Here is a 26,236-nt window from a genome sequence, read left to right as displayed (position 1 = left end):
AACATCCACTCCCTCCCCCACCAACACTCAGCAGTAGCAGTGTGTGCCATCTACAAGATGCCCTGCAGAAATTCACCAAAGATCCTTAAACAGCACATTCCAAACCCAAGATCACTTCCATCTAGAAGGACAAGAGCAGCAGATATATGGGAACGCCACCATCTGTAAGTTCACCTCCAAGCCACTCACCATCCTGACTTGGAAATATATTGGTATTCCTTCACTGTCGCTGGGTCAAACTTCCGGCATTCCCTCCCTCAGGGCATTGTGGTTCCACCTATAGCTACAGACTGCAGTGGTTCAGAAAGGCAGCTCACCCCCACCTTCTCAAGACCAACAAGGAATGGGCAGTAAATACTGACACCCACGTTCCACAAGGGTTTCCCTCCGTGAGTCCATATGACTTTTCTTGTGGAACTTTACACTGCTCAGCTCATGAAGCATACATGCCATCTCCATAGCAACGCTCTTGCTGTGGGCACCAGAACCTTCCGGCATTCACATCACATCTTTACACCCCAGCTTCACACTGTGCCAACTGCTACCAGCCTGCCCTGAAGTAACCACCCCCCCCACCCCGCCCCCGGCCGTCGCCCAGGGCAGTGGTCTGGAGGACAGCAGCAATACTGCAATGTGGTTAATGACCTTCTGTGCTATGCAACCATAAGTACCACCATCTTCTGTTTGGTACCTCACACTTTTCCAATATTTGCTACTGTGCCCATTCCCACCAAGGCTCATTGTTTGCTGCTCTCCAAATTACATGCAGCATCTTCCATGAATGGCTGTCACCACACACCTTATTTCCACCCCACCCCCCTCAGGTTGGCCATGTGTCTGCTCTGAAAGGCAAGGCTCAGCAGAAATGCTGCTACCATCCAAGTCAATGCGAAGTGGGTGAGAGCTGAGAGAATATACGAACAGCCCTGAGATACCTTCAGTTCCGCTATAGGAGCTGGGCTGCCTGCCCCCATTATAATCTACAGGGTCAGTGACCTCCAAAGCACACTGTCAAGGTGCTGGACTCAGTGACACTGTCAGAGATGTGCCATGCTGATGTGATGAGGCTGGTTTTTGTCCAATGCCAATCTTCCATGGGTGTCAAGTGCAGATGGTTGCTGCATGTGGACCGTGACTATGCCCCGAGATGTTGGGGAATGCCAGCCAAGAGGGAGGCTGAGCTGTCACCACCAGTTACCAGGCCAGGCTTTCACTGTGGTAACTGCCACTGTTTAGTTTCCTGGCACTGCCTGGGATAGGAGCAAGTTGCTTATAAATGAGCTGAGATTAAGTGATAGTCAGATATTAATGCACACAGATAAGCCCCTCAACCACTCACTGGTGTGATTCCCATCCAAATGTTCCAATTTTGGAATAAGCTTTCTCAACCACTGGCTAACATGAGCATTGCAGGAAAGTTGGGAGAATTGCATGAGATAGTCTTGTAATCTATCATTCCTTCCTTGTACAATATCTCATTGGTCCACGTCAATTCGTCTCTTCCCATGCATCAGCAAACACTTTAAAAAATGACTTGCCACCACGAGACCAAGAATGAATAAGGTGGTAAAATGGTGCAAAAGAGCTATATTTAAATGATCTAACTGAAAAACAGAAAATCAACAAAACATTTCTTCATAAGCACATTCTAATTTTCATGTGCTTACTCTTCGTTTCCTACATTTCCTCGAATATAAGCCTCATGGTTTCAGTAAAGGCTGGGGCAGGCTGTTTACATCCCCTCAAGTTGCTAAAGGACATCAGTAAAGCCAATATTTTTCTTCCCTCTTAGAGCGATCAACAGGGATTACATTGTCACCATCACCATTAGGCTAACTTGTATTCTGCATTGTTGTTGGATTCAATTTTCACCGTGATGGGATTTGAACCCATGTCTTCAAAACCTTAACCTACAGTTTTGGATTACTAGTCCAGTGGCATTGTCACTACAGCACCATCTCCCCTCATGGTAAGCTGTCATTCTGTTTCATTTGCATGGCAGTAATCAAGGTGTGTGCAAACTCATTTCTGTGAAGCATTTGAGATTGCATGGTGCTTACCGTTCTGTTCATTAATGCCAGGTTGCAACCTGAAAATGGACAGAGGAGATGAAGCAGGGACTGTGGACTCACTATTACAAATTTCAGGGAGTCTTTGAAATTACCATCCAGTACTTTGACCAGAACAGGTGAGAGAATGTTTAAATATCCAACGCAGAGTTCCCCACAAGTGGTTGAACCCCAGTTGATACATGCAGCGGGAGAAAGACGAGAGCACACAAATCGCACTCTTTAATCCAGGCATTGACTAGTGTAAAAGATTGCCATAAACCAGTCTGAAGCTGTTCATTTTTCTTTAGTTTTTGGAATACAAGGAGGAGCATGTACATTAACCCAGGAGATGGGTGCCTTCGGAACCCTGTCGATTGCTGCTGCACTGACCTGATTTGTTGCAGTGGAGCATGCTTTTAGATGCCTGCAGCTCACTCATAAACTTCAAATGGGGTGCAACCTTTCTAAAACAGTCGTTTTCTCCTGAGTATCAGCTTGTGTGGTTGCCTCTGATAACACTACAAATATTGTACACAATTTGGGGCTGACTTGAAAACCTTCCTCAAATATCTCTCATCTTTGGCCATCACACCATTTTTAAACAATCCTTGAAGTTATGAATAAAACTGTCCCACATCTGGTACAGTATTCTCTTCAGGAGGCCCGGCTGGGAAAAAGGGCTTGGCTCAGAGTGAGTGTTATGGTTAGAATCTCACATTTCATGTACGTGAGTCTCAGTTCATATTAATTTATTGCAATGCCGAGGGAATTCTGAACTTTGCAACACAAATCACGTTTCTCTTTGGGTCTGTCTATGTATATGATTTAATGCAGTGTAATCATTACAGCAGGTTTGTAAAGAGTAGAACTGGTGCCAGGAATTAGAGTGAGCCAACATCAAAGATAGTGCAACTTTAGCAAAACACTTCTCAGCATAAACACAGCAAGGTCCATTCAAACTTTGAGAAAAACCAACCAGGTCAAGCTATGAAAGCCAGTTGTTGTTTTTTCTCTGTACAAAGTAACACATCAGCACATTAAAAGTAAATCGTTTTTTAAAATGTGAACCAAATATGGTAAACAGGAGAACTTCTTTACTTCACTGAAGATTGATCTTGGATTTGGTTTCCTTAGATGTTGTCCTTGGCACACTCTTACTTTTGAATCAGAACATTGTGGGTTCAAGTCTTGCTCTGGAAAATGAACCACATAATCCAGGCTGACACCTCAATGCAGGGCCAGGGAAGTGCTGCATTGGAGATCAGCTTTGACTTCAGCTCTCTGCCCTCTCACCTGAATGTAGAAAATGCCAAGGCACTATCTGAAAAAGACCAAGGCTGTTTTCTTAATGTTGTAGCCAATATTTATTCCTGAAAATATTAATAAATCAAGTTATTTCATCTATCTAATTTCTGTTTGTGAAATATTGAATACGTGTTGTATCTGCAAGCAAAATGTTTCAACAGAGTACAATATGCAGTACAGCGTACGCCCTAAGCAAGCCCCTTATCTCTGGTAATATTTCAGTCATTCTCCTCCAGATATAATGCATGGACAGGAATACCTTCCGAAAAATATTGCGCCCAGAATTGCTGTTAAATTGCAACTGTTAAATTCAGTGATAGTTGTTTGTTTTTCAAAGTATTTTCTGATAGTATTGGGGCTGAGTGGTTAGCACTGCTGCTTCATAGTGCCAAAGACCCAGGGTTTGATTCCAGCATTGTGCAACTGTTGGTGTGGAGTTTGTACACTCTTCCTGTGTCTGCATAGGTTTTGTCTGGGTTCTCCAGTTTCCTCCCACGATCAACAGCTGTGCAGCCTAGGTGAATTATCCATGGTAACTGCTGTGTTATGGCAATGGGGGGTGGGGGGGATGCGTAATCTGGGCAGGATTCTTTTCAGAGGGTCAGTGCAGACTTCATGGGTTGAATGGTCTCTTTCTGCACTTCTCTGCTCCAACATACAGCATACCTAATCAGCAGAGCAGAACTATATAAGGTGGGTCTCCACGTGTGTACTGATTTAAAATGCAAAGCAGGCTGAGCTGAGAACTGAACTCTCGTGTGATATCGCAAAATAGACAATTTTGTTTGAGGAGAAGGAAGTGAGGACTGCAGTTGCTGGAAATTACAGATTACAGTCGAACAGTGTGGTGCTGGAAAAGCACAGCCTAAGAAAGGGCTTATGCCTGAAACGTCGACTCTCCTGCTCCTCGGATGCTGTGCTTTTCCAGCACCACGTTCTTGGAATTCTTTCTTAAGCAAGGATTATATTACTGTTACAGCACACACTGTGGGACTAAAAACATAGAACAGCAACCAGTGGGTGGCATGGTGGCACAGTGGTTAGCACTGCTGCCTCACAGCGCCAGAGACCCGGGTTCAATTCCCGCCTCAGGCGACTGACTGTGTGGAGTTTGCACGTTCTCCCCGTGTCTGCGTGGGTTTCCTCCAGGTGCTCCGGTTTCCTCCCAATTCACCTGTGCAGGTCAGGTGAATTGGCCATGCTAAATTGCCCGTAGTGTTAGGTAAGGGGTAAATGTAGAGGTATGGGTGGGTTGCGCTTCGGCAGGTCGGTGTGGACTTGTTGGGCCGAAGGGCCTGTTTCCACACTGTAATGTCACCTAATCTAAAAAAACCAATTGAACAAAAGTCTTGACTTAAGACAGAATCTCTCCAGGGTGGAACCCAACATCACCTCATTGGTCTTCTCAGAAGATAATACCATCCTTGCCCGGTGCTCTGTGGAGTGGTTTCACAGTAGTCAGGGAGAATGACTGGGCTCAGACCTGGAGGTGATCTCTCAAAGTGGAAACTTCTGTCCAGCCTGAATAGTCTACGTGCAAAAAGTTTGAAAATTACTAATATAGAATGAATTACTGTACACAATTACATTATTGTTCGAAACGTTATTGTTTGGTTATGTTGAATGAATGTTATCAGTTCATGATCCTCAGACAAACACAGAAAAATTGAAAATCTAAGACTGAGATGCTTGAGAATGTAACTCTTTTTCTAATAACAGTATTACCTATACCAAACATTCCACTGGGTTAGCAGTGTCAAAAAGAACATTTCAACTGGACTATACCTTGTCTGACTTCGGCGATAATAATTTGCTTTCCACAATGTCAATCATCATAATAACTTTTCCAGTCTACTGCAAAACTTTTACTGAACTGTGTTTTATTTGCTCATGGAATGTGGGCTTCACTGACTGGGCCCAGCATTTATTGCCCCTCTCTAATTGCCCCTTGAGAAGCTGGGGGTGAGCTGCCTTCTTGAACCACTGCAGTCCATGTGCTGTAAATCGACTCTCAATAATATTAGGGAGGGAATTCCAGGATTTTGACGCAGCACCAGTGAAGGAAAGGAGATTTATTTCCAAGTCAGGATGGTGATTGGCTTGGAGGGGAACTTGCACATGGTGATGCTCTCAGGTTCCTGCTGCCTTTCTCCACCTAGATGGAAGTAGTTGTGGGTTTGGCAGGTGCTGTCTGAGGATCTTTGGTGAATTTCTTCAGAGCATCTTGTAGATAGTGCACACTGCTGCTACACAGCGTTCTGGGGTGGGGGGGGTGGGGGGGGGCAGGTGGGGGGGGGGGGGGAATGGGAGGGAGTGGATGTTAGTGGATGTGGTGCCAATCCAGTGGGCTGCTTTGTCCTGGATGGTGTCAATCTTCTTGATTGTTGTTGGAGCTGCCCCCATCCAGTCAAATGGGAAGTATTCCATCGCAGTCCTGACTTGTGCCTTGTAAATGGTGGACAGGATCTGGGAGTCAGGAGGTGAGTTACTCACCACAGTATTCCCATCCTTCAACTTGCTCTTGTAGCCAATGTGTTTATGTGGCAAATTCAATTGAGTTTCTGGTTAATGGTAAACCCCAGGCTGTTGATAGTGGGAGATTCAGTGATGGTAACACCATTGAATGTCATTACTGTCTCTTGTTGAAAATAGTCACTGCCTGGCATTTGTGTGGTGCACATGTTCCTTGAAAATTGATATGTGGTCGTTATTGGTAATTAAGATTAAAAGCAGCTGTTAGATTTCACCTAAACAACTGAAATGCTGGTAAATTGATATATTAATACAAATAATGATGTTTACATTTCAAATGCTGAAAGGACTGTCATTAAGGAAATGTTGTTTAGCTTTTGCTGCTTTTCTGCTTTTAGAACACTAAAGGGTACATTTTCCTCTGCACACAGTGTTGAACTTTTAACCAACTTGTATTATAAACAATGATAGATTATAAAATATTTTATTTTTAATTTTACACAAAAACATGTATTTAAGGGCAGTAGTCATGACAACTTTTAACCCACCGTGGCATTTTTATTTTGGAAAGGGTGCTGAGTCCCTGGGGCATTTGATTTGACAATAGTGAATTCAGATACCATCTTTGAACCAGTGCAACAAACCAGAGAACATTAATGATAAGACTATTTGTGAGTTGAGATCCTGTAGTCTCTGCTTTTGTTTTTTAAATAAAGTAATAAATACAAAACAGAGAAAGTTATTCTGACCAGGTGGAGAATGATGAAATGATTTTCCTTTTACTCCCATTCCTTATTTGGGTAGCAGAGGTATTACATTTTCAAAGGGTGCTGCATTGCCAATTTAATATGTACCTGATGATGTGCAGTCACCAAGTTGGAAACCAGGCAGGTGTTCTCGAGTTAGACATGTTAGTGCTGAAATACATCCGGGCAAAAAGTAAAAATACATCCTACTTCACACAAATGGACACAGATGTGCACAGTCCTGAAACATGCAAAAAATAAATACAACCTTAGGATTTTGAATTTGATCAGGTCAGATGTAGACAAAAAGGCAAAGTCAATAAAATGTTGCTGATTGTGTGTGGATATTTTGGTTCTCACTCAGCCTTTTCATTCATGGCAGGTACATTCTCTTTTCACTCGGACACACTGACTTCGAAAACCCAATGGCCTTTCACAGAAAGTCTCTGCCTATTGTCGCAGTGTTCTGATGTGGAGAGGGAACTGCTTAGCAGACAGGAAACAAAGGATAGGAATAAATGAGTATTTTTTGTAGGCAGGCTGTGACTAGTGAGGTACCGCAGAATCAGTGATTGATTCCCAATTATTAGGTGAGGGATCTCAATGTGATATCTGAAACAAAAACAGAAATTGCTGGAGAAACTCAGCAGGGCTGGCAGGGTTAATGTTTCACATCCAGCAACCTTTCACCAGAACTCATTTTATTTTACTTGCTTTATTTAAATACAATATCTCCAAGTTCGCAGATGACTCGAGTTGGGAAGCAGGGTGAGGTGTGAGGAGAATGCAGTGATGTTTCAATGTGATTTGACAAGTTGAGTGAGGGGGAAAATGAGTGGCAGGTTAAATGTAATATGGAAAATGTGAGATAATTCACTTTGGAAGCAAAAACAGAAGGGCAGGTTATGATCTGAATGGTGTTAGATTGGGAAAGGGGGAGGTGTAATGAGACCGAATGTCTTTGTGCACCAGTCACTGAAAGTAAGCGAGCAGGTGCAGCAGGGACTGAAGAAGGGAAATCATATGTTGTCCTACACAGTGAGAGCATTTGAGAACAAAGGGATCAAAGGAAATGGGGAGAAAGCGGGAACAGGATACTGTGTTGGATGATCAACCATGAACCTATTGCGTGGCAGAGCAGGCTCGAAGGGCCAAATGGCCGACTCCTGCTCTTGTTTTCTCTGTCTCTGTTGAGACACTTCTTCTTAGAAAGATGGAGTTCAGAGCATTAGGTGGGGTATGAAGGGAAGAGATGGAGAGAGCGACGCTCACTTGACACTCCAGATCGCAATTCTCATATCCACTCCGAAAGGTTGTCATGTGATCTCTCTCCAAGTTGCTTATATATCCCAATGAATATGGAGATCCAGCTGTGTCTTACACAGCTTCTCTTCAGCAACTTACAGCTGAGGTAATTAATTTTTATTGTCCAGGCAATTACCTCCTGAATAGCTCAATCCTCCTTGGTGACTGAGGCTATGAACAGTTCCAGGAAATCCATTGTCTCTGTTGGTGTCTTTTCATCTTTTTCCTAAGAAAATGGCATGTGACTAATACAGTGATCAAAATCAGTCTTAAATTTCAGACAATGTTTTTCTTTCGGTTAGAATCTGCCTTTTAATATAGCCGAACGTATGGAAACAGTGGATTAAATTACAATTTAATATTTGATTTTAATTTTCATGGCATTTTCTTTTGCTGATTTTTATACTAAATCTGTCATTCAGAGGAATTTTAGACCTCTCATTTTTACTATGAAAACCACAAAGAAATTACAACTCTGAGGTTTGTTTTGAATACTCCTGTAGGGCTGCATGTGTTTTGCTACTTTTCATGAAGTTTTCAAGTCGTCATAAAGCTGAGTTGTAAGTTCTTGTCTGTAGTGCCATGGGTTCATGTACCAGGTCTTGCAGCCACATTACAGGAGGCTGTCTCTGTCAGTCTGCCGAGTGGGTCACAGGCCATCCTGCTCTCCATCCAACATTCCTGCTGTTGGCTCAATCAGAAGAGGATTTCATCTCCACATTACATACATCATCCCACCATATTTCCCTTGACTGCTTGAGCCACATTCATTTCTGTTCTTTAATGTTAGTTTATCCAAGCAGCACCTCAGAAACCAGAAAGAAATTTAGTCAGTTCTCAAAAGAACAATATAAACATCAGTTAATATTCTCTGACAGAGCATGCACCCTGTCAAGTCAGTGAGAAAATACAGAAATATTATTTTAATTTTGAGAAGACCTCTGGAAAGTAATGGCCTCTGTATTTTCTCAAAGTCCTACCAAAGCACAATAACATAATTTTCTTTAAACGAGACTGTATTATAGTGCCGATTAGCAACAGCTGTGAGAACAAGCCATGTCAAATAAAAGCAATATCACAAGTTAATCAAAAAAAGCATATGATTTGAAACATAAACACTTCAAGCAAATATATATCATCACCCATTTACTCTTGAGTAGGTTAATTGACTCCAAAAAAAAATTCCCTCTGATTTTACTTTGTGCTTTTCCTCATGAAGACGCATTAGAGACAGCTTCCATCTGCCCACTGCCTTCTTACACTGGGAACGGGGAATAGTTTGACAACATTTCAATTTAAATTATGGTTCACTGCCCAAATGAGATCTGCTCCAATAAATTTTTGAGTGGTCCTGAAATAGACCAGAGATCCTACTCAAAACAGCTGGGGACAAGTTTCACAAAATATTATCTGTCAACATCTTTTCCCATGCAGTACTATTTGATGAGAATATAATGAAAATTTTGATAGAGCCTCCTGAACCAGGGAGAGCATACATCATTTCTCTATGATTTGGAGATGCTGGTGTTGGACTGGGGTGGACAAAGTGAAAAATCACGCAACACCAGGTTTATTTGGAAGCACTAGCTTTTGGAGCGCTGCTCCTTCTGATGAAGCACCTGATGAAGAAGCAGCGCTCTGAAAGCTAGTGCTTCCAAATAAACCTGTTGGACTATAACCTGGTTTTGTGTGGATTTTTAACATCATTTCTCCAAACACTCTGAGAATACACTGTGAGAACTTTACTTTTTCTGGAATTGTTTGTGCACTGTTGTGGTGCAACTAAAACAAAAACAGAAAGTGCTGGAGAAACTCAGTAGGTCTGACAGCATCTCTGTACAGAGAAACACAGGTAATGTTTGAGTCCAGAGACCCTTCAGAACTTATTGGTGGGACTGTCAGGACTTCAAATCTGACTAAGTTGGCTAAAAGATAGGAAAGAGAGAATAGGTATAGATGGGCATATCTCAGATTGGAGATGATTTGACAGTAGCCTTCCCTTGGGACTGATCTTTGGAGCCTTATTTTTTTCTGATTTATATAAACGATTTGGAGAAGGGCATAATCTCTAAATTTGCAGATGACACTACCCTTGGGAGAATAGTGAATAGTGAGGGTGATGCTGAATGACTTCAGAGGGACATTAACAAGTTGGCGAAATGAGCAGACACCTGGCAGATGAATTTTAATGCAGAAAAATGTGAGGCAATGCATTTCAATAGAAGAAATGCAGAGAGACAATCCAGGCTCAATGATACAACTGTGAGAGAGGACAGCTGCTGAGGGACCTTGGGTTGACATGCATGATTCTCTGAAGGTGGCCAGGCAAGATGGAACAGTTGTTAAGAGGCTTGTAGGATCCTTGAGTTGATAAATAGAGGCATGGAGTATAAAAGCAAGGAAGTGATGCTACACCCCTATTGGCCAGACCATTTTTGGAGCATTGTGTTCAGTTCCGGGCACCTTATATAGAGAAGGATGTTAAAGCCCTGGAGAGGATGCAAGGGAGATTTACGAGAATGATACCAGGACTGAGGGCCTTTAGATAAGGAAAGTTTAGAAAAATTGGGCTTATTTTCCTTGGAACAAAGTAGCTTATGAGGTGACCTCATTGACAGAGTGAAGAAGGATATTCTGTTTCCACTGGTCGGTATGTCAGGAAGTAGGAAACACAATTACAGATTGTTAGCAAGAGAGCTAGGAGGGAGATGAGGAGAAACTTCTTGAACCAGAGAGTTGTTAGGATTTGGAATGCGCCTGACTGGGAGAATGATGGAGATGATTCCAAAGGAGAGCTGGATATATATTTGAAAGTGATGAAGTTAGAGGGTTATGGAGATAGGGCTGGAGAGTGGGAATAGCTGGGTTGCTCTTTCAGGGGCTGGTACAGACACAATGGGTCAAATGGCCTCTTTCAGTGCTGTAAAATTCTACAAATTTATGGCAGCAATATTTGTCCTCAGCAGACTTCAGCTTTAAGTCACAATTTCAATCTGTGATATGCTACAGATCATTCTTGAGCAGAAACAGCCTCGATCTAATTGCTTAGATGATTGTTAATTTCTGAACTCATGGTGGCACCTTCTTTGCTGAAGACGCTAATGATGAGTTTGCATTTTGCACCTACAGTCACCTTGCATTTTGTAAATTGTCCATTCAAAAATAATGCAATATTTTTGTTCCAATCTAATTCTGCCTCAGTTTCAATTCAACACTTTCTGCAAATAGTAATTAATCACCAATTAATATACAGTTCTGCATTGAAAGAGTTCTCCAAGCGTTAATATTTACTGGAGTTTGCCAGTTAATCATAACCACTCTGATAACTATTCCACTAAACAAATATATGGATCTGCTTCAAATGAATATTTTTATTTGGCAATTTTACTATTTACCTAAGAGAAAAATAATAATGCTATAGAATTAAACATTTCAATATTGCTACCCAGTTCTCCTCTTACCTGTCTAACTTTGAAATAAATAAGTATACCATATAAAAACTTTAATAGTAAACTTACTGGTCTCAGAGCAGAGTAACTTGCATTATTTTTGAATGGACAATTTACAAAATGCAAGGTGACTGTAGGTGCAAAATGCAAACTCATCATTAGCGTCTTCAGCAGAGAAGGTGCCACCATGAGTTCAGGAATTAACAATCATCTAAGAGCCAAGTGCTTGGTGAATACTACAAAGTCTGCCCAAATGAAGTCTGGTCCAGTCAATTTTTGAATAGTCCTGCATATTTTCTAATCAGCCTGTTCAGAGATGCAGTTATACACCTCAGGAATAGGTGGATCTTGAATCTGGGCCTCTCAGTCCAGAGGTAGGATACTACCACTGTGCCATAGAGCCCTCCAACAAATAGTCCTGAATATGTTTTGATCAGTCTGTTTGGATCTGTTATGATGCACATTTGAAGCAAGTGAGACTTGAACCCATCTCTTCTGGCCAAGCGACAGGGACACCTCCACTGTGCTACAGGCACAAATGTGAATCAGCATATTCAGGGGGGTTATTATACACCTTTCAAGTAGGTGGGATTTGAGCCCAGGCCTCCTGGTTCAAAGACAGGGACATTACATATGCACTTCAGCATCCCTCCAATGAATAGTCCGAAATAGGCCAGTGATTCTACTCAAAACAGCTGGGAACTCAGTTCATTTGTTTTCTGAGGTTGGATACTTTAAAAAGTTCCTGCCTGCAGTTAGGAACTTGTTCAACAGGAACACTAGTAAGAAGTTTCTGAAAAACTGTCAAATTGATGGAATGTGTGTATTTAAAAATCACACCTGGAGAAACGTTAAGCTGTTGTAAATGTTCTAAACTGATTTTCAAATAATAGCAACTTTTACATTAAGATAAGAAAAAAGCAGGAAAGGTAAACTAAGACGAGGGGGTTCTGTGTGGACACAGCAGTGTGTATGACTAGCATGGTACCCAACTGATGAACCGAAGTTGCTAATGCATAATGTGGGTGCATTACACATTGTCTTATTTAACCTTCAATGTCATCCTCCCCAGGGGGCAGGTGGTGGGGGTGGGGGTGGAGGGGTGGGGCGAGGGGCAATACAATTTTAATTTCTTGCATTAACTGAGATAAATAGATCCAGTATAAAAAACTGCAAACCTCAATGTATCTGGCAAGATGAGACTATCTAAAAAAAAATCTAATTTGCTTTTGGTTGTATTCAGTAAAATATTGACTGTCATTATGTTTCACATTGACTGTAGGCTAGTAGTAAACTTTAACAGAATATTATAGTTCATTTATTACATTTATAGGTATATCAGGAATAAAAGAATGAATAGGGTAAGATTAGAGCCAATCAAGGACATAGTAGAAAGTTGTGCGTGAAGCGCGAGGAGATAGGGGAAGCACTAAATGAATATTTTTCATCAGTATTCCTACTAGAAAAAGACAATGTTGTCAAGGAGAATACTGAGATACAGGCTCAATGGGATTGAGGTTCACAAGGAGGAGGTGTTAGCAATTCTGGAAAGTGCGAAAATAGATAAGTCCCCTGGGCCAGATGGGATTTATCCTCGGATTCTCTGGGAAGCCAGGGAGGAGATTGCAAAGCCTTTGGCTTAGATCCTTATGTTGTCATTGTCTACAGGAATAGTGCCAGAAAACTGGAGAATTGCAAATGTTGTCCCCCTGTCCAAGAAGGAGAGTAGAGACAACCCTGGTAATGATAGACTAGTGAGCCTTACCTCGGTTGTGTGTAAAGTATTGGAAAAGGTTATAAGAGATCGGATTTATAATCATCTAGAAAGAATAAGTTGATGAGGAATAGTCAACATGGTTTTGTGAAGGGTAGGTCATGCCTCACAAACCTTATTGAGTTCTTTGAGAAGGTGGCCAACAAGTAGATGAGGGTAGAGCGTTTGTTGTGGTGTCTATGGATTTCAGTATGGCTTTGATAAGGTTTCCCATGGTCGGCTACTGCACAAAATACGGAGACATGGGATTGAGGGTGATTTGGTGGTTTGGATCAGAAATTGGCTAGCTGAAAGAAGACAGAGGGTGGAGGTTGATGGGAAATGTTCATCCTGGAGTTCAATTATTCGTGGTGTACCACAAGGACCTGTTTTGGGGCCACTGCTGTTTGTCATTTTTGTAAATGATCTGATTGTGGGCATAGAAGGATGGGCTAGTAAATTTGAGGATGACACGAAGGTCTGTCAAGTTGTGGATAGTGATGAAGGATGTTGCAGGTTACCTGAATTAGATTAGATTAGATTAGATTAGATTAGATTACTTACAGTGTGGAAACAGGCCCTTCGGCCCAACAAGTCCACACCGCCCCGCTGAAGCGCAACCCACCCATACCCCTACATCTACCCCTTACCTAACACTACGGACAATTTAGGATGGCCAATTCACCTGACCTGCACATATTTGGACTGTGGGAGGAAACCGGAGCACCCGGAGGAAACCCACGCAGACACGGGGAGAATGTGCAAACTCCACACAGTCAGTCGCCTGAGGCGGGAATTGAACCAGGGTCTCTGGCGCTGTGAGGCAGCAGTGCTAACCACTGTGCCACTGTGCCACCGTGCCATTACGGAGGGACATAGATAAGCTGCAGAGCTGGGTTGAGAGGTGGCAAATGGTGGTTAATTGAAAAAGTGTGAGGGGATTCACTTTGGAAGGAGCAACAGGAATAAAGAGTACTGGGCTAATGGTAAGATTCTTGGTAGTGTAGATGAGCAGAGAGACCTCGGTGTCCACGTACCTGAAAGTTGCCACCCAGGTTGATAGTGTTGTTAAGAAGGCATACGGTGTGTTAGGTTTCATTGGTAGAGGGATAGAGCTTTGGAGTAATGACGTCATGTTGCAGCTGTACAAAACTCTGGCATGGTCGCACTTGGAGTATTGCGTTCGGTGCTGGTCACTGCATTATAGGAAGTATGTGAAATCTTTGGAAAGGGTTCAGAGGAGACTTACTAGGATGTTGACTGGTATGGAGGGAAGGTCTTATGAGGGAAGGCTGAGGGACTTGAGGCTGTTTTCGTTAGAGAGAAGAAGGTCGAAAGGTGACTTAATTGAGATATATAAGATAATCAGAGGGTTAGATAGGGTGGACAGGGAGAACTTCTTTCCTTGGATGGTGATGGCTAGCACGAGGGGGCATAGCTTTAAATTGAGGGGTGATAGATATAGGACAGATGTCAGAGGAATTGTCTTTACTCAGAGAGTAGTAGGGGAGTGGAATGCCCTGCCTGCAACAGTAGTAGACTCGCCGACTTTAAGGGCATTTAAGTGGTAATTAGATAAAAATATGGATGAAGATGGAATAGTATAGGTTAGGTGGGCTTCAGATTGGTTCCACAGGTCAGCACAACATCGAGGGCCGAAGGACCAGTACTGCGTTGTAATGTTCTATGTTCCATGTTCTATTGCCTGTATACCCATTCTCCTGCTGATCACCCATTCAATATGCCGATCACAATGAAAAGCCTTCCAAGGGATTCAAATGGCAAACAATTTTGCCAGTTAATGTTGGAGGTGGGGAAGCTTCTCGAAGTAATAATCTTGGGGAAAATCAGCAGTCACTTTGACAAAAATGGATAGTGAAGAGAATTAGTATGGATTTGTTCAAGGCAGATTATACTTGGCTAAAATGTTTTAAAAACTGTGGATGCTGGAAATCTGAAACTAAAGCAGAAAGTGCTGGAGATGGCAGTATTTGTGGGCAGAGAAACAGAATTAATGTTTCAAACTCTTCAGCTCAGAAGAAGATTACTGGACCCAAAATGTTAACTCTGCTTTCTCTCTGCAAAGAAACTGCCAGACCTGCTGAGTTCCTCCAGCAATTTCTGTCTTTGTACTTGACTGACCTGTTTGAGTTTTTTCATGCAATATCAGAGGAGATTGATGAAGACAGTGCAGCTGATGAGAATGGATGTTCAAAACTTGTTTGATAAAATCCTATCTGAAACACTTTTTAGGAAAATTGACATTTAAGAGAAAAAAGATACATTCCACAGATACAAAACTGGCTCAGGCATAGAAAACAGAGGATGGTGGTGAATGACTATTTTATGGACTCCAAGGTATGTGAAAGAAGAAGTGAAATGGTAGAAACATAATTGTGTACCTTATCAATCACAGTGGAATGGAATCTTCACTTGAGAAAAAGGAAAATGTGTCTGAAGCAATAATAAGGAATCAGGTCTGTTAGAACAGATGTGACTGAAACCAAGATACTAGAAGAATGGAATAAAATAATTATAGGAAGTGAGTAAGAGGAAGTAGAGTTATGGTGGCTACAGGAGTAAGTGGGCTTACTGTAAATACTTGGCAAGCAAATAAAGAATCTCATTGTCGTAAAGGAAGGATAGAACTTGAGTTGGACAGGAAGAAAGAATCTTCCACGTATTTCAGAAAATATCAAGTGTAGCTGGAATCCAAGTGGGTTCCTGTAGCTATACCATTCTGGAGAGTGTTGTCAAAGTTATTCAATACGAGAACAAGTTCAGCCAAATGCAGGAATGTGGATGGGGAAGGTATTGTTGACATGAGCCAGAAATGGCGGGGGTGCAGGCTGGTGGTGTCCAGAGTGCAAAAGAGAGAGCTGAGGCAGGAAATCAGAAACTGTTAAAGCCGATATGTCACATCTAAATATGAGCAGGCTGGACAAGAAAGGAATGAATAGTTGCAATCAGATCAGTTCTGCGGTTTCAGAGTCACATGATAATAGTTGAAAGAATATTTTTCCAGATTCCTTCCAAACATACAGTAACATAGTTGGGTAGATATTCCAAATTTGGGCTGCTGCAGATAGCCTAACCTATTTGTTGCGCATGTCGTGAATTCCTGAAATCCATGCACTGTACAAATACAGAAAACTTTCACATTGATCATTCTGACTAACCCCTATGCATTGAGGTCAAGTTTAAATGTAATTGTTTAATTCTGTTAGGATTTATTGTGATGGATTTCATCTACACAAATCATGTGTTCAAACCATTATTGATGTTTCACCCACAAACATGGACACCCTTGAAAGCACATGCACCCAAAATAGAAACTTAATTTTGTGGTTAGTTGAACAAACTGCCCACCAGTCTGTTTGTAGGAAAAAAAGTGTCATATGTGACTTAATTCATTCTGATAAGCGTGTGCAATACTAATGTGTTGCATTTCAGCACATTTATGGTTATCATTATTGAAATCACATGATACAAAGAGTATCATTTTACTGCCCTTCTGGAAAGGCAGTAAGTACTCTATCAAAAGATACTTCACATTACAAAAAAAACAACTTTTTTTTTCAATTTCAAATTATTGTTTAAAACCTAAAGTTGTCAAATCTTTATAAAGAAGTCATACAAAGATTGTATCATCACCTGGAATCTTTGGCATGATTTCAGTTATACTGAAGGAATCAGTACACAGATTGTTTATGTTACAAAGACAATGTGCTACACGTCGTATCTTTATGAATGAAGATATTCTTAAATGCGATCAAAGCAATTATTAAGGTAAACTGCATGCCTTAGTGCAGCTCTAGTGATTACACACTTCACCAGTCTCTGTTCAGGAAGAGAGTACATCAACCAACTAATCAATTATGACACCACAACTTTGTAATCAGGATGATCCCTTATAAGAAAGATGGATTAGTAATAAAAAGGTGATGTGTTACATTGCTGTGGTTTGCAATCATGAGGTTTTACTATGAACAAGTGTTAGATATGCTCCATATGCACAAAGCACCAGCCACTTCATTTAATTACTTCAGTCTCTACCCTCCATCACGCCTCATAGGCTAGCCCTCACAGCACCAGGTAAACCCTCTATATCAGTACAGGTTTAATCTCAGAGCTCAAATGACAATAACCTAAAGCATTAAATGTTTTCCTTTTAAGTGGTGCAACAACATTACAAAAGTGTTGGAAAATTCTCTTCTATTCCACGGCCTAACCGAATGACTAATATTTTGACTAAAAGATCAGCTGAAGTGGTACATTACACAATGGTTCGGTATTTTAAACAACATGGAGGTGGTCTCTCCAAAGGTCAGATTGAAGCGAGGTGAAGATAGGTTAGTTGGCTGCTTGCCTCCTGCACAGCAGTGCAGCTCCAAAAGATGATGTCTCAATGATACCATTTCTACTTGTGCCAGTTTATATTTATCGACAATTGTAGGTAAGAAACAGCGAGAATTTATTAATGTTGTCCCCGTTCCATAATGGGTGTTCTTTTCATTTACTTATATTTTTCCTGTTTTTGTCTTCTTATTCCTTCACTTTAGTCTCTCACCTCCATGTATCCTTCTCCCGGTAGGAGGGTGAGTAAAAAGGCTGCAGACCCCACTGATGCTTCTCATTTGAATGCCACTACATTGCTTAGCCAAGAGGAAGCACTCTTACCGTGGGGTGAGATGGAAAGAATATCATATTTTCCCCGAAGTGGGAATCTTCACCCCCTCCCCCAGACTGAGGTACAGTGTCTAAACCATTACACTACTGGGTTACATGTTTCAGTAAATAATTTTGTCCCCCAGCACATAATGCATAGAGTAATCCGAGGAATTCCTGTGGATATCACAGGACATTTCTGTTGCCCAGAGATACCTTAATGATGTTATAATCTTGTTACTAAGCATACCATCTTTCTGTCACTAACTGAATGACTGAACATAGTAGCAGCAGGTATTGGTTAGGAGCCAATAGACTAACTCTGTAACCAGAAACTCAAGGTATCGGGTCTGTCTTAGGAAATTTTAATCAGGAAATCTCATCCATAACCTAAGCTGTTTTGGCCAGCAACTCCTGAGCAGTGCTCCCAGGGAGTGCCGCTCTAACCAAGAACATGTTGGAATTTGGTTGGGTTTGGGGAATTAACCCTTTCGGTAGATTTGAATTGTCCGATTAGACAGGTGTCAGCAAATTCTCCAGTTGGTTTAGTAAAGTTACCAGAGCCAGGCTTAGCTGTAGAGAGAGGAAAGGTTCAATCCACTGTCAGTGAAGAGTTAGGTGATCCCATCCAGATTGTGGTAAAGGCAACTTCAATTGACCATAGTGACCGTTGAGGAAGGTAGAATGAATTATGGTTCCCACTTATATATGCAATCCAGAGACATTGCTGTGAATGTTCTAAACTGGTGTGAGGGCAGGTTACAGCTCTGCTGTTATTGCCATTATCACAGAACACCGCTGATTCTCACGAGCTAGACTCACAGTTAGATATAGCTCAGTAATGACTCAGCAATATCAACATTGAGGAAAGAAAACTCGTGAGGTGAGAAAAGAGATCAGAGAAAGAAAAAGCAAAGGCAGCACAAATGGGGTCATTGGTAGAACTGGTAGTGCTTTTTCATGGGCTCTCAGGAGATTTTGGAAATTTCAAGATAAGATGTGTTCGTCAGTGAGTGGATTACTTTTCCACATTGCCACCTTCCATTGAGGGCACCAGGTAAACACCTCAATGTTTGGGAAAGGATTGGCCATTCACAATGTAGAGTATTCTCTACATGATGCTGGCATTACTTTAGGTTGTATCCTCAGAAAGTTCACACTGTTGATTCAGTATGGCCTTTTAGTTCACTGTTTAGTACTGTTTCCAAGGATGTTAATGAGGTGATGAAGTTTAGTTGTGTTGTGCTGTTAAATCCATGACCACTTTCCAAATATCATACCATTAATGAATATTTCTCAGACCACTCTCTGTAGCAATAAGTGAAATTTAGTAAAGATTTCCTTTGCTGGGGGAAATGATAAGCTGCTTGATTTAATTTGTACATATGGTGTCAGTTGAAATGGTGAAGACGGATGCACTTACAATTTTATTTTTCACATGAACCATAAGAATTCTTACCTGCTTGAATATGTAAAATCATTCTTTATACGACAGTGTTTTTGCATTATTTATGTGGTTACTGTGAGTGAAAACAATAAATCTTCCAGGAATACTCTATCTGGCTCTCAAGAAATAAATCAACGCAGAACAAAGCAAAGCACACAGAGTGATGACAGATTTGATATATCTTGAACACGTATTGTTTTATGCTCCCAGCCTTCCTTCATCCCCCATTCCATGCCTTCTCCAACAATCAGGAGAGTGATCAGGAGCCTCATGGTTCAAAACACAGTACATTGTATACCAGATAACCAGAGGCTTGAGAGGACAAACACAGTAACAGTAGAATGTTTGAGTTTGTTACATCAGCGGTCACTTTTCTGAGTTGATTTTCTCCACTCCTCACCTCCGACACTGTCTTTCTCTCCCTTTTCCCCCCAGACTCACTGCACCCCACCACCACCACCACCACCACCACAGACTCCCATTCCCACTGCTCTGCAGAACTGGAAACATGTCTTGAGTGCTGGGCCAGCATATGTAAACTTCAACAAATACATAGAATGCTGCAGGAATTCTACAGGCCCAACATGAGAGAGAAACAGAGTTAAATCGTCATCAACTCTGGAATGAATCTTCTTCAGATTCTGTCATACCTGCTGAGTTTCTCCAGCATTCTGTGTTTAGATTTCCAACATCCAGAGTATTTTGCTTTCATTCAAATAAGTAAACATAATATTTTTAAAAATCCCTTTCAATAATCAGCACAATACATCCTTTTTAAAAAATAATGCACAGTTTCAAAAATACATTTTAATTGGCTCAACATTCAATATATGTAACTTTATCTCCACCTAGTGGCTAAATATTATTTTGTTATTCAATTTTAGTGTATATGTAGTTGCAAGATCTCACAATTGAATTCCACCTCGATCATTATATTTCATTCAATAATAAAGTTTAGTATGATTGTGGGAAAGTTTCTGTTGCAGTCTTTTACATCACCATTATAAAACACTAACCATGTAGCGCACAACATCTGAAAATTGTTTTGACTTTGATTTGATTTATTATCATCACATGTACTGAGATACAGTGAAAAATACTGTTTTACATGCAAACCAGACAAATCATACCTTATATAAGGACATCTGGGTAACAGGACAGTATCAGGGTAATTTGACACATACTAACATACTGTTGTAATAACCGAAAGTGACCTGCTGAATATTTGTTCTGTTTTAGTTCGATTCATTATTGAGTTATATGTCTCCAGAATTATTTTCTCCATATTATGATGCCTTCTCTTTAGACTGTACTATAGGGGAGGTTAGTGGGCCTTGTTAGATTTTCTGTTCACTCTAAGAATATCAGTGGTCTGCTTTTCTAAATTTTTAATATTTGCCGCTGGTAAGAGGCTCGATGTTTGAATTGTAGGTTTAGCAAATCTGTGTATGACATGTCAGTTCATTTGGTCTTTAGCAAACAGTAGAAATGAGCACAGAACTGTTCCATAAATTAAAATTCTTGTTACTTTTGTTAATTTGCTTTCTTTGTGACTGATAGTACAAGCTATTATTTGGACTGGATTTTACATAAACTAGTTCTTCAAAGTTATTAAGTATTCATCCTGCCTCAATTTCTCTGGGGACATGGTTCCTGCACCTTCCACATACTCAGTTTCTTCCCACCTCTTTCTTTGCTGCAAGGACCCGCTGACTCCCATTGGACCATTTTTTAATCTTTCTCAGGTCACAGGCTTTTGTACCGTGAACACAACCTGCTTCAATCACATTGCATCTTCACTTTAAATGGTGCAGACTATCTTTTACTCTGTGAAGAATAGATTTAACTGTAGTGAGCAAGCTGGGCCTTCTGCCAATGTACCCACCAAATGAACAGTGCAGCTAGTGCTGGCTAGACACAGGGATCATTGAAATAAACAGGCAGCATGAAGCTGGTATGTTGCCTGTAAGGCAGTCATTAGGTACGGATTAATCATGTGTTGCCATTCTCACACCCATGACCAGTGCCACCCAGAAAAACATAAGAACTAAGAGCTGGAGGAGACTTTTCAGCCCAGGCTGTAAGTTTGCTCACAGAGCTGGAAGGTTTATTTCAGATGTTTCATCACCATGCTAGATAACATAATCAGTGAGCCCCCAGTGAAGTGCTGGTGTTCTGTCCCACTTTCTATTTATGTGTCTTGGTCTGTTAAGGGAGATGATATCATTTCTGGTTCTTTTTCTCAGAGGTTGGTAAATAGGGTCCAAAGCGATGTGTTTATTGATGGAGTTCTGGTTTGAATGCCAAGCCTGTAGGAATTCCAGTGTGTGCCTTTGTTGAGCCTGGCCTAGGATGGATGCGTTGTCCCAGTCAGAGTGGTCTCCTTCTACGTCTGTATGTAAGGATACTAGTGATAGTGGGTCATGTCTTTTGGTGGCTAGTTGGTGTTTGTCTATCCTGGTGGCTAGTTTTCTGCCTGTCTGTCCAATGGGGTGTTGTTACAGTCCTTGCATGGGATTATGTAAATGACATTCATTTTGCTGGTTGTTGGTATTGGGTCCTTTAGGTTCATCAATAGCTGTTTCAGTGTGTTGGTAGGTTTGTGGGCTACCATGATGCCAAGGGGTCTGAGTAGTCTGGCAGTCATTTCAGAGATGTCTTTGATGTAGGGGAGAGTGGCTAGGGTTTCTGGACATGTTGTGCCTGCTTGTTTGGGTTTGTTGTTTAGGAATTGGTGGACTGTGTTTGTCGGGTACCCATTTTTCTTGGAAATGCTGTATAGGTGTTTCTCTTCTGCTGTTCGTAGTTCCTGGGTGCTGCAGTGTGTTGTGGCCAGTTTAAATAATGTCCTGAAACAGCTCCGTTTGTGGGTGTTGGGATGATTGCTTCTGTAGTTAAGTATCTGGTCTGTGTGTGTTGGTTTCCTGTAGACACTGGTCTGAAGTTCTCCATTAACTGTTCGTTCCACTGTGACATCGAGGAAGGGGAGCCTGTTGTTGTCCTCTTTTGTGAATTGCATGCCAGTGAGGATATTGTTGATGATGTTGGCATTTCCTCTAATTTGTTCTGTTTTGTGATGAAAATGGTGTCATCCACATAGTGACCCAAAGTCTGGGTTGGATATTGGGGAGGGCTGTTCGTTTGGATCTCTGCATTACTGTGTCTGCTAAGAAGCCTGATATTGATGAACCCCTGGGTATTCTGTTGATCTGTTTGTAGGTCTTGTCATTGAAGGTGAAGTGGGTAGTGAGGCACAGGTCTACGAGCTGAGGGTGCTGTACTTTTTGGTGCTGTCTGGTGTTTGTGTCCTTGGTTTCTCTAATGGTGCGGCCAGTGTTTCTTTGGCCAGGCTGATGTTAATTGATGTGAATAGGGCTGTTACATCAAAGGAGACCGTTATTTGGTCCTCTTTTATCCTTTGAATTCTTGGGTGGAGTGAATGGAATAGCATGAGTCGTCAGTGAGGTGTTTCAGTTTTCAGTGGAGTTCCTTAGCTAGTCTGTATGTCAGTGTGCCAGGGAATGAGAATATGTGTCTGAGGGGGAGGCCTGGTTTTTGTACTTCAGATAGTCTGTGGAAGCAGGGTGTGTTGGATACATCTGGTTTTTATTTTGGACATCTTTCAGGTTAATTTGTCCTGATTTATGAAGTTTCTTCAATGTGGCTGTGACACGGTTTTTTAGTTGTGGAGTTGGGTCTATCACCACCTGTTGGCAAGTGTCGGTATCTGCAAGCAGTGAGTTTGCCTTTTCAATGCACTGTATTCTTTTGGGATGACTGTCATGCACCTTTTGTCTGCAGGTAGGATTACAATGTTTCTGTCTTTTCTGAGTCCTTCGAGGGCTTTCCTATCCTATGTGCTGAGGATGTTCCCTTCCTTCTTCCTGCTCAGTGTTTGTGCAACTGTCTGTCTGATGGTCTGCTGGGCTTCTTCTGTGAGTCTGAAACCTTACAGGGTTAATTCTAATGTTGCTAAGAAGTCCTTTTTGTCCACGTGCCCATAGTTGTGGGACACCACTTTGACTGGGATAACACATCCATCCTAGGACAGGCTAAGACAGAGACATGCAAGGGAATTCCTAGAGGCCTGGCATTCAAACTGGAACTCCATCAATAAACACATTGATTTGGACCCCATTTACCAATCCCTTTGAAAAAGAACCGGAATGATATCACCCACCTTAAGAGACCAAGGCACATAAATAGAAAGCGGAACAGAACACAATGCTTCACCGGAGGCTCACTGATGATGTTACCCAGCATGGTGACGAAACGTCTGAAAACAAGCCTTCCAGCTCAGTGAGCAAACCTACAACCTGAACCTCGATTTGAGCTATAAATTTCAAAAATCGCACTGTTCAGCCCATCAAGACTGCTGCACCGTTCAATATAATCATGGTAGAGCTCGTGTCGACCTCACCCCTGGCCCCTCTCGATAATCTTTCAACCCATTACTAATGAAAAGTCTCCTCCTTTAATTTATTCAATGTTCCAGCATCCACCACACTTTGGGGTAGTGAATTCCAAAGATTCATGATCTTTTGTGGGAATTATTTTCTCCTCATCTCTGTTTTAGATGTGCTAACCTTTATCCTAAAACTGTGACCTCTCATTCTAGATTGCCCCATAGGAGGAAACATCCTTCCTGCATCTACTTTGTCAATCCCTTTAGTACTTTATGGACCTCAGTTAGATTTCCCCTCACCCTTCTAAATTCTAGAGAATAAAGACTGAAAATGCCAAATCTGTCTTCATAAGTCAAACTCGTCACTTCTGGAATCAATTGAGTGAATGTCCCCTGAACTGCCTCAAATACAACTATATCTCTCCTCAAGGTCGGGGAGCAAAGCTATCGAATTTAGCCCTGATCAAATTCCATAGAAATTCTAAAAAAAATCAATGAAGTTGTCCCAAACTATCGGTGTTGGTCTTAATCCTCTCCATGACCAGGACTGCCAATTTCACATGCTGCCTTGTTCTCAATTTATTTTCGTCTTTTGTCCTTTCTACCATCTCATAGGAGATTGTGTATATCACTATGATGAAAACAATGTCGGTTTAAATGAACCTTAAGTGGTTCTACAATTGGTGGGTCATCTGCCCTGCCTAAATTCTGCTTAGATGGTGAAGATTAAAATCTATTTCCTTAATCTTTACACTTCCTACCTTATTCCAGTCTGGATAACTCCTTATGATAAATTCAGCAAGAGTAATTTTTGCCAGAAAATTAATTGCATAGGTATAATTCAATCAGCTGTTCAAAAAGCATTAAGAACAAAATTTCAGAGCTTTTAAAAATTCCACTGTTCCTTAACATTTTAGTCCTGCTGCCTCACAGCTTCAGGAACCTGGGTTTGATTCCACCCTCAGGCAGCTGTCTGTGTGAAGTTTGCACATTCTCCCCATGTTTGCGTGGGTTTCCTCCCACAGTCCAAAGATGTGCAGGTTCGGTGGATTGGCCATGCTAAATTGTCCATAGTTTCCAGGGATGTGCAGTCTAGGGTTAGCCATGGGAAATACAGGGTTACAGGAAAGGGGGATGGGTCTAGGTGGGATGCTCTTGGACGGTTGGCGTGGACACGATGGGCTGAATGCCTACTTCCACACTGTTTGGATTCTATGATTTTATATTGCTCATTAACTCCATCCATGGCTCTGCAATCCAATACTAGATTATTTTTAGCTGTAAGTATTAATATAATATGATAACAAATAGAACAGGTGTAGGCCATTTGGTCCCTCAAGCCTGCTGCACCATTCAATAGGCTCATGGCTACTACAGCACTCCTTACATCCACTTTCCTGTGTTTTTATGTGACCCTTGAATATGTATGGTTCATCTGAAAGATAGCTTCATGCAGTGAATTTTGGATGCTATGAATGTAATTTGCATAGCAATTTAGGCATTTTCACAGGACAGAAATCTACCTCCAACCTTGCAATCACTACTGCCCTGCTATCTGATAGATCACTGTATTTCTGATGTCATAATTACTTTGGACAGAGAAGTACTAAATCAAAACCTAACTGCTGATGACACAATTATATTAACAAATATAAAGAATTAAAATACCCATTGCCCACAAAAATATTTCTCTTCAAACAACACTGCCAACGTCTGTTGAATTACCAACATTGAATTTTTCAATGTTCCTTTCACAATACAATGTGAAAACTAAAATGTAAGATAATCAGAGGGTTGGATAGGGTAGACAGAGAGAGCCTTTTTCCAAGTATGGTGACAGCGAGCACAAGGGGGCATAGCTTTAAATTGAGGGGTGATAGATATAGGACAGATGTCAGAGGTAGTGTCTTTACTCAGAGAGTAGTAAGGGTATGGAATGCTTTGCCTGCAACAGTAGTAGATTCACCAACTTTAAGTAAATTTAAGTCGTCATTGGACAAGCATATGGACGTACATGGAATAGTGTAGGTTAGATGGGCTTCAGATTGGTATGACAGATCGGCGCAACACCGAGGGCCGAAGGGCCTGTACTGCGCTGTAATGTTCTATGTTCTGTAAGAGTCACGCTCTGTCGATCAACATGAGAAGTGAGTAACAAAGTATGATGACCTAAAATTTTAGTGTATAGTTTCAAACAAAAAGCAATAGTAACAGACAACAAGCCAAGCAGACAGTAGTGGGTACTGCAGATGCTGGAGATTGCAGTCAAGATTAGAATGGTGCTGGAAAAACACAGCATGTCAGGCAGCATCCGAGGAGCAGGAAAATCAACATTTCGGGCAAAACCTGATGAAAGGCTTTTGCCTGAAACGTCGATTTTCCTGCTCTTCGGATGCTGCCTGACTTGCTGTGCTTTTCCAGCACCATTCTAATCAAGCTAAGCAGCTTTCGTGCAGAAATGGATAAATTATCCTTAATGATATGAAGGTTAAAGGTAAAATTGAAATATCTAGCTGACAGACCTCCCTTTTAAAACCAAAACTTTATATTACATTCAAAGAAAATTGCTATTCCAAATAATTTTGTTTCATTTAGAATTCTCTCAATCCTATGAACTTTGCTTTTTGAATTGCTC

General features: G+C 41.3%; 1 protein-coding gene across 12 annotated transcripts in view; it reads left to right on the top strand.

Moving 5' to 3' along the window:
* LOC140467006 (DNA (cytosine-5)-methyltransferase 3A-like) overlaps positions 1 to 26,236 on the top strand; it is a 638,661-nt gene that overhangs the window by 384,233 nt on the left and 228,192 nt on the right. For 10 of the 12 annotated variants that reach the window (XM_072563028.1, XM_072563020.1, XM_072563044.1 and 7 more), the window contains one exon: positions 17,644 to 17,832. The exons of the other annotated variants lie outside the window; for them this stretch is intronic. In XM_072563028.1, the coding sequence (XP_072419129.1) occupies positions 17,644 to 17,832 (189 nt within the window). The remainder of the gene's footprint in view (positions 1 to 17,643; positions 17,833 to 26,236) is intronic. 12 annotated transcript variants of the gene reach the window in all.

This window comes from Chiloscyllium punctatum, chromosome 3 (assembly GCF_047496795.1).
Source record: "Chiloscyllium punctatum isolate Juve2018m chromosome 3, sChiPun1.3, whole genome shotgun sequence".
In the NCBI taxonomy this organism is placed as follows: domain Eukaryota; kingdom Metazoa; phylum Chordata; class Chondrichthyes; order Orectolobiformes; family Hemiscylliidae; genus Chiloscyllium; species Chiloscyllium punctatum.
This window is presented reverse-complemented; position numbering and strand designations above follow the sequence as displayed.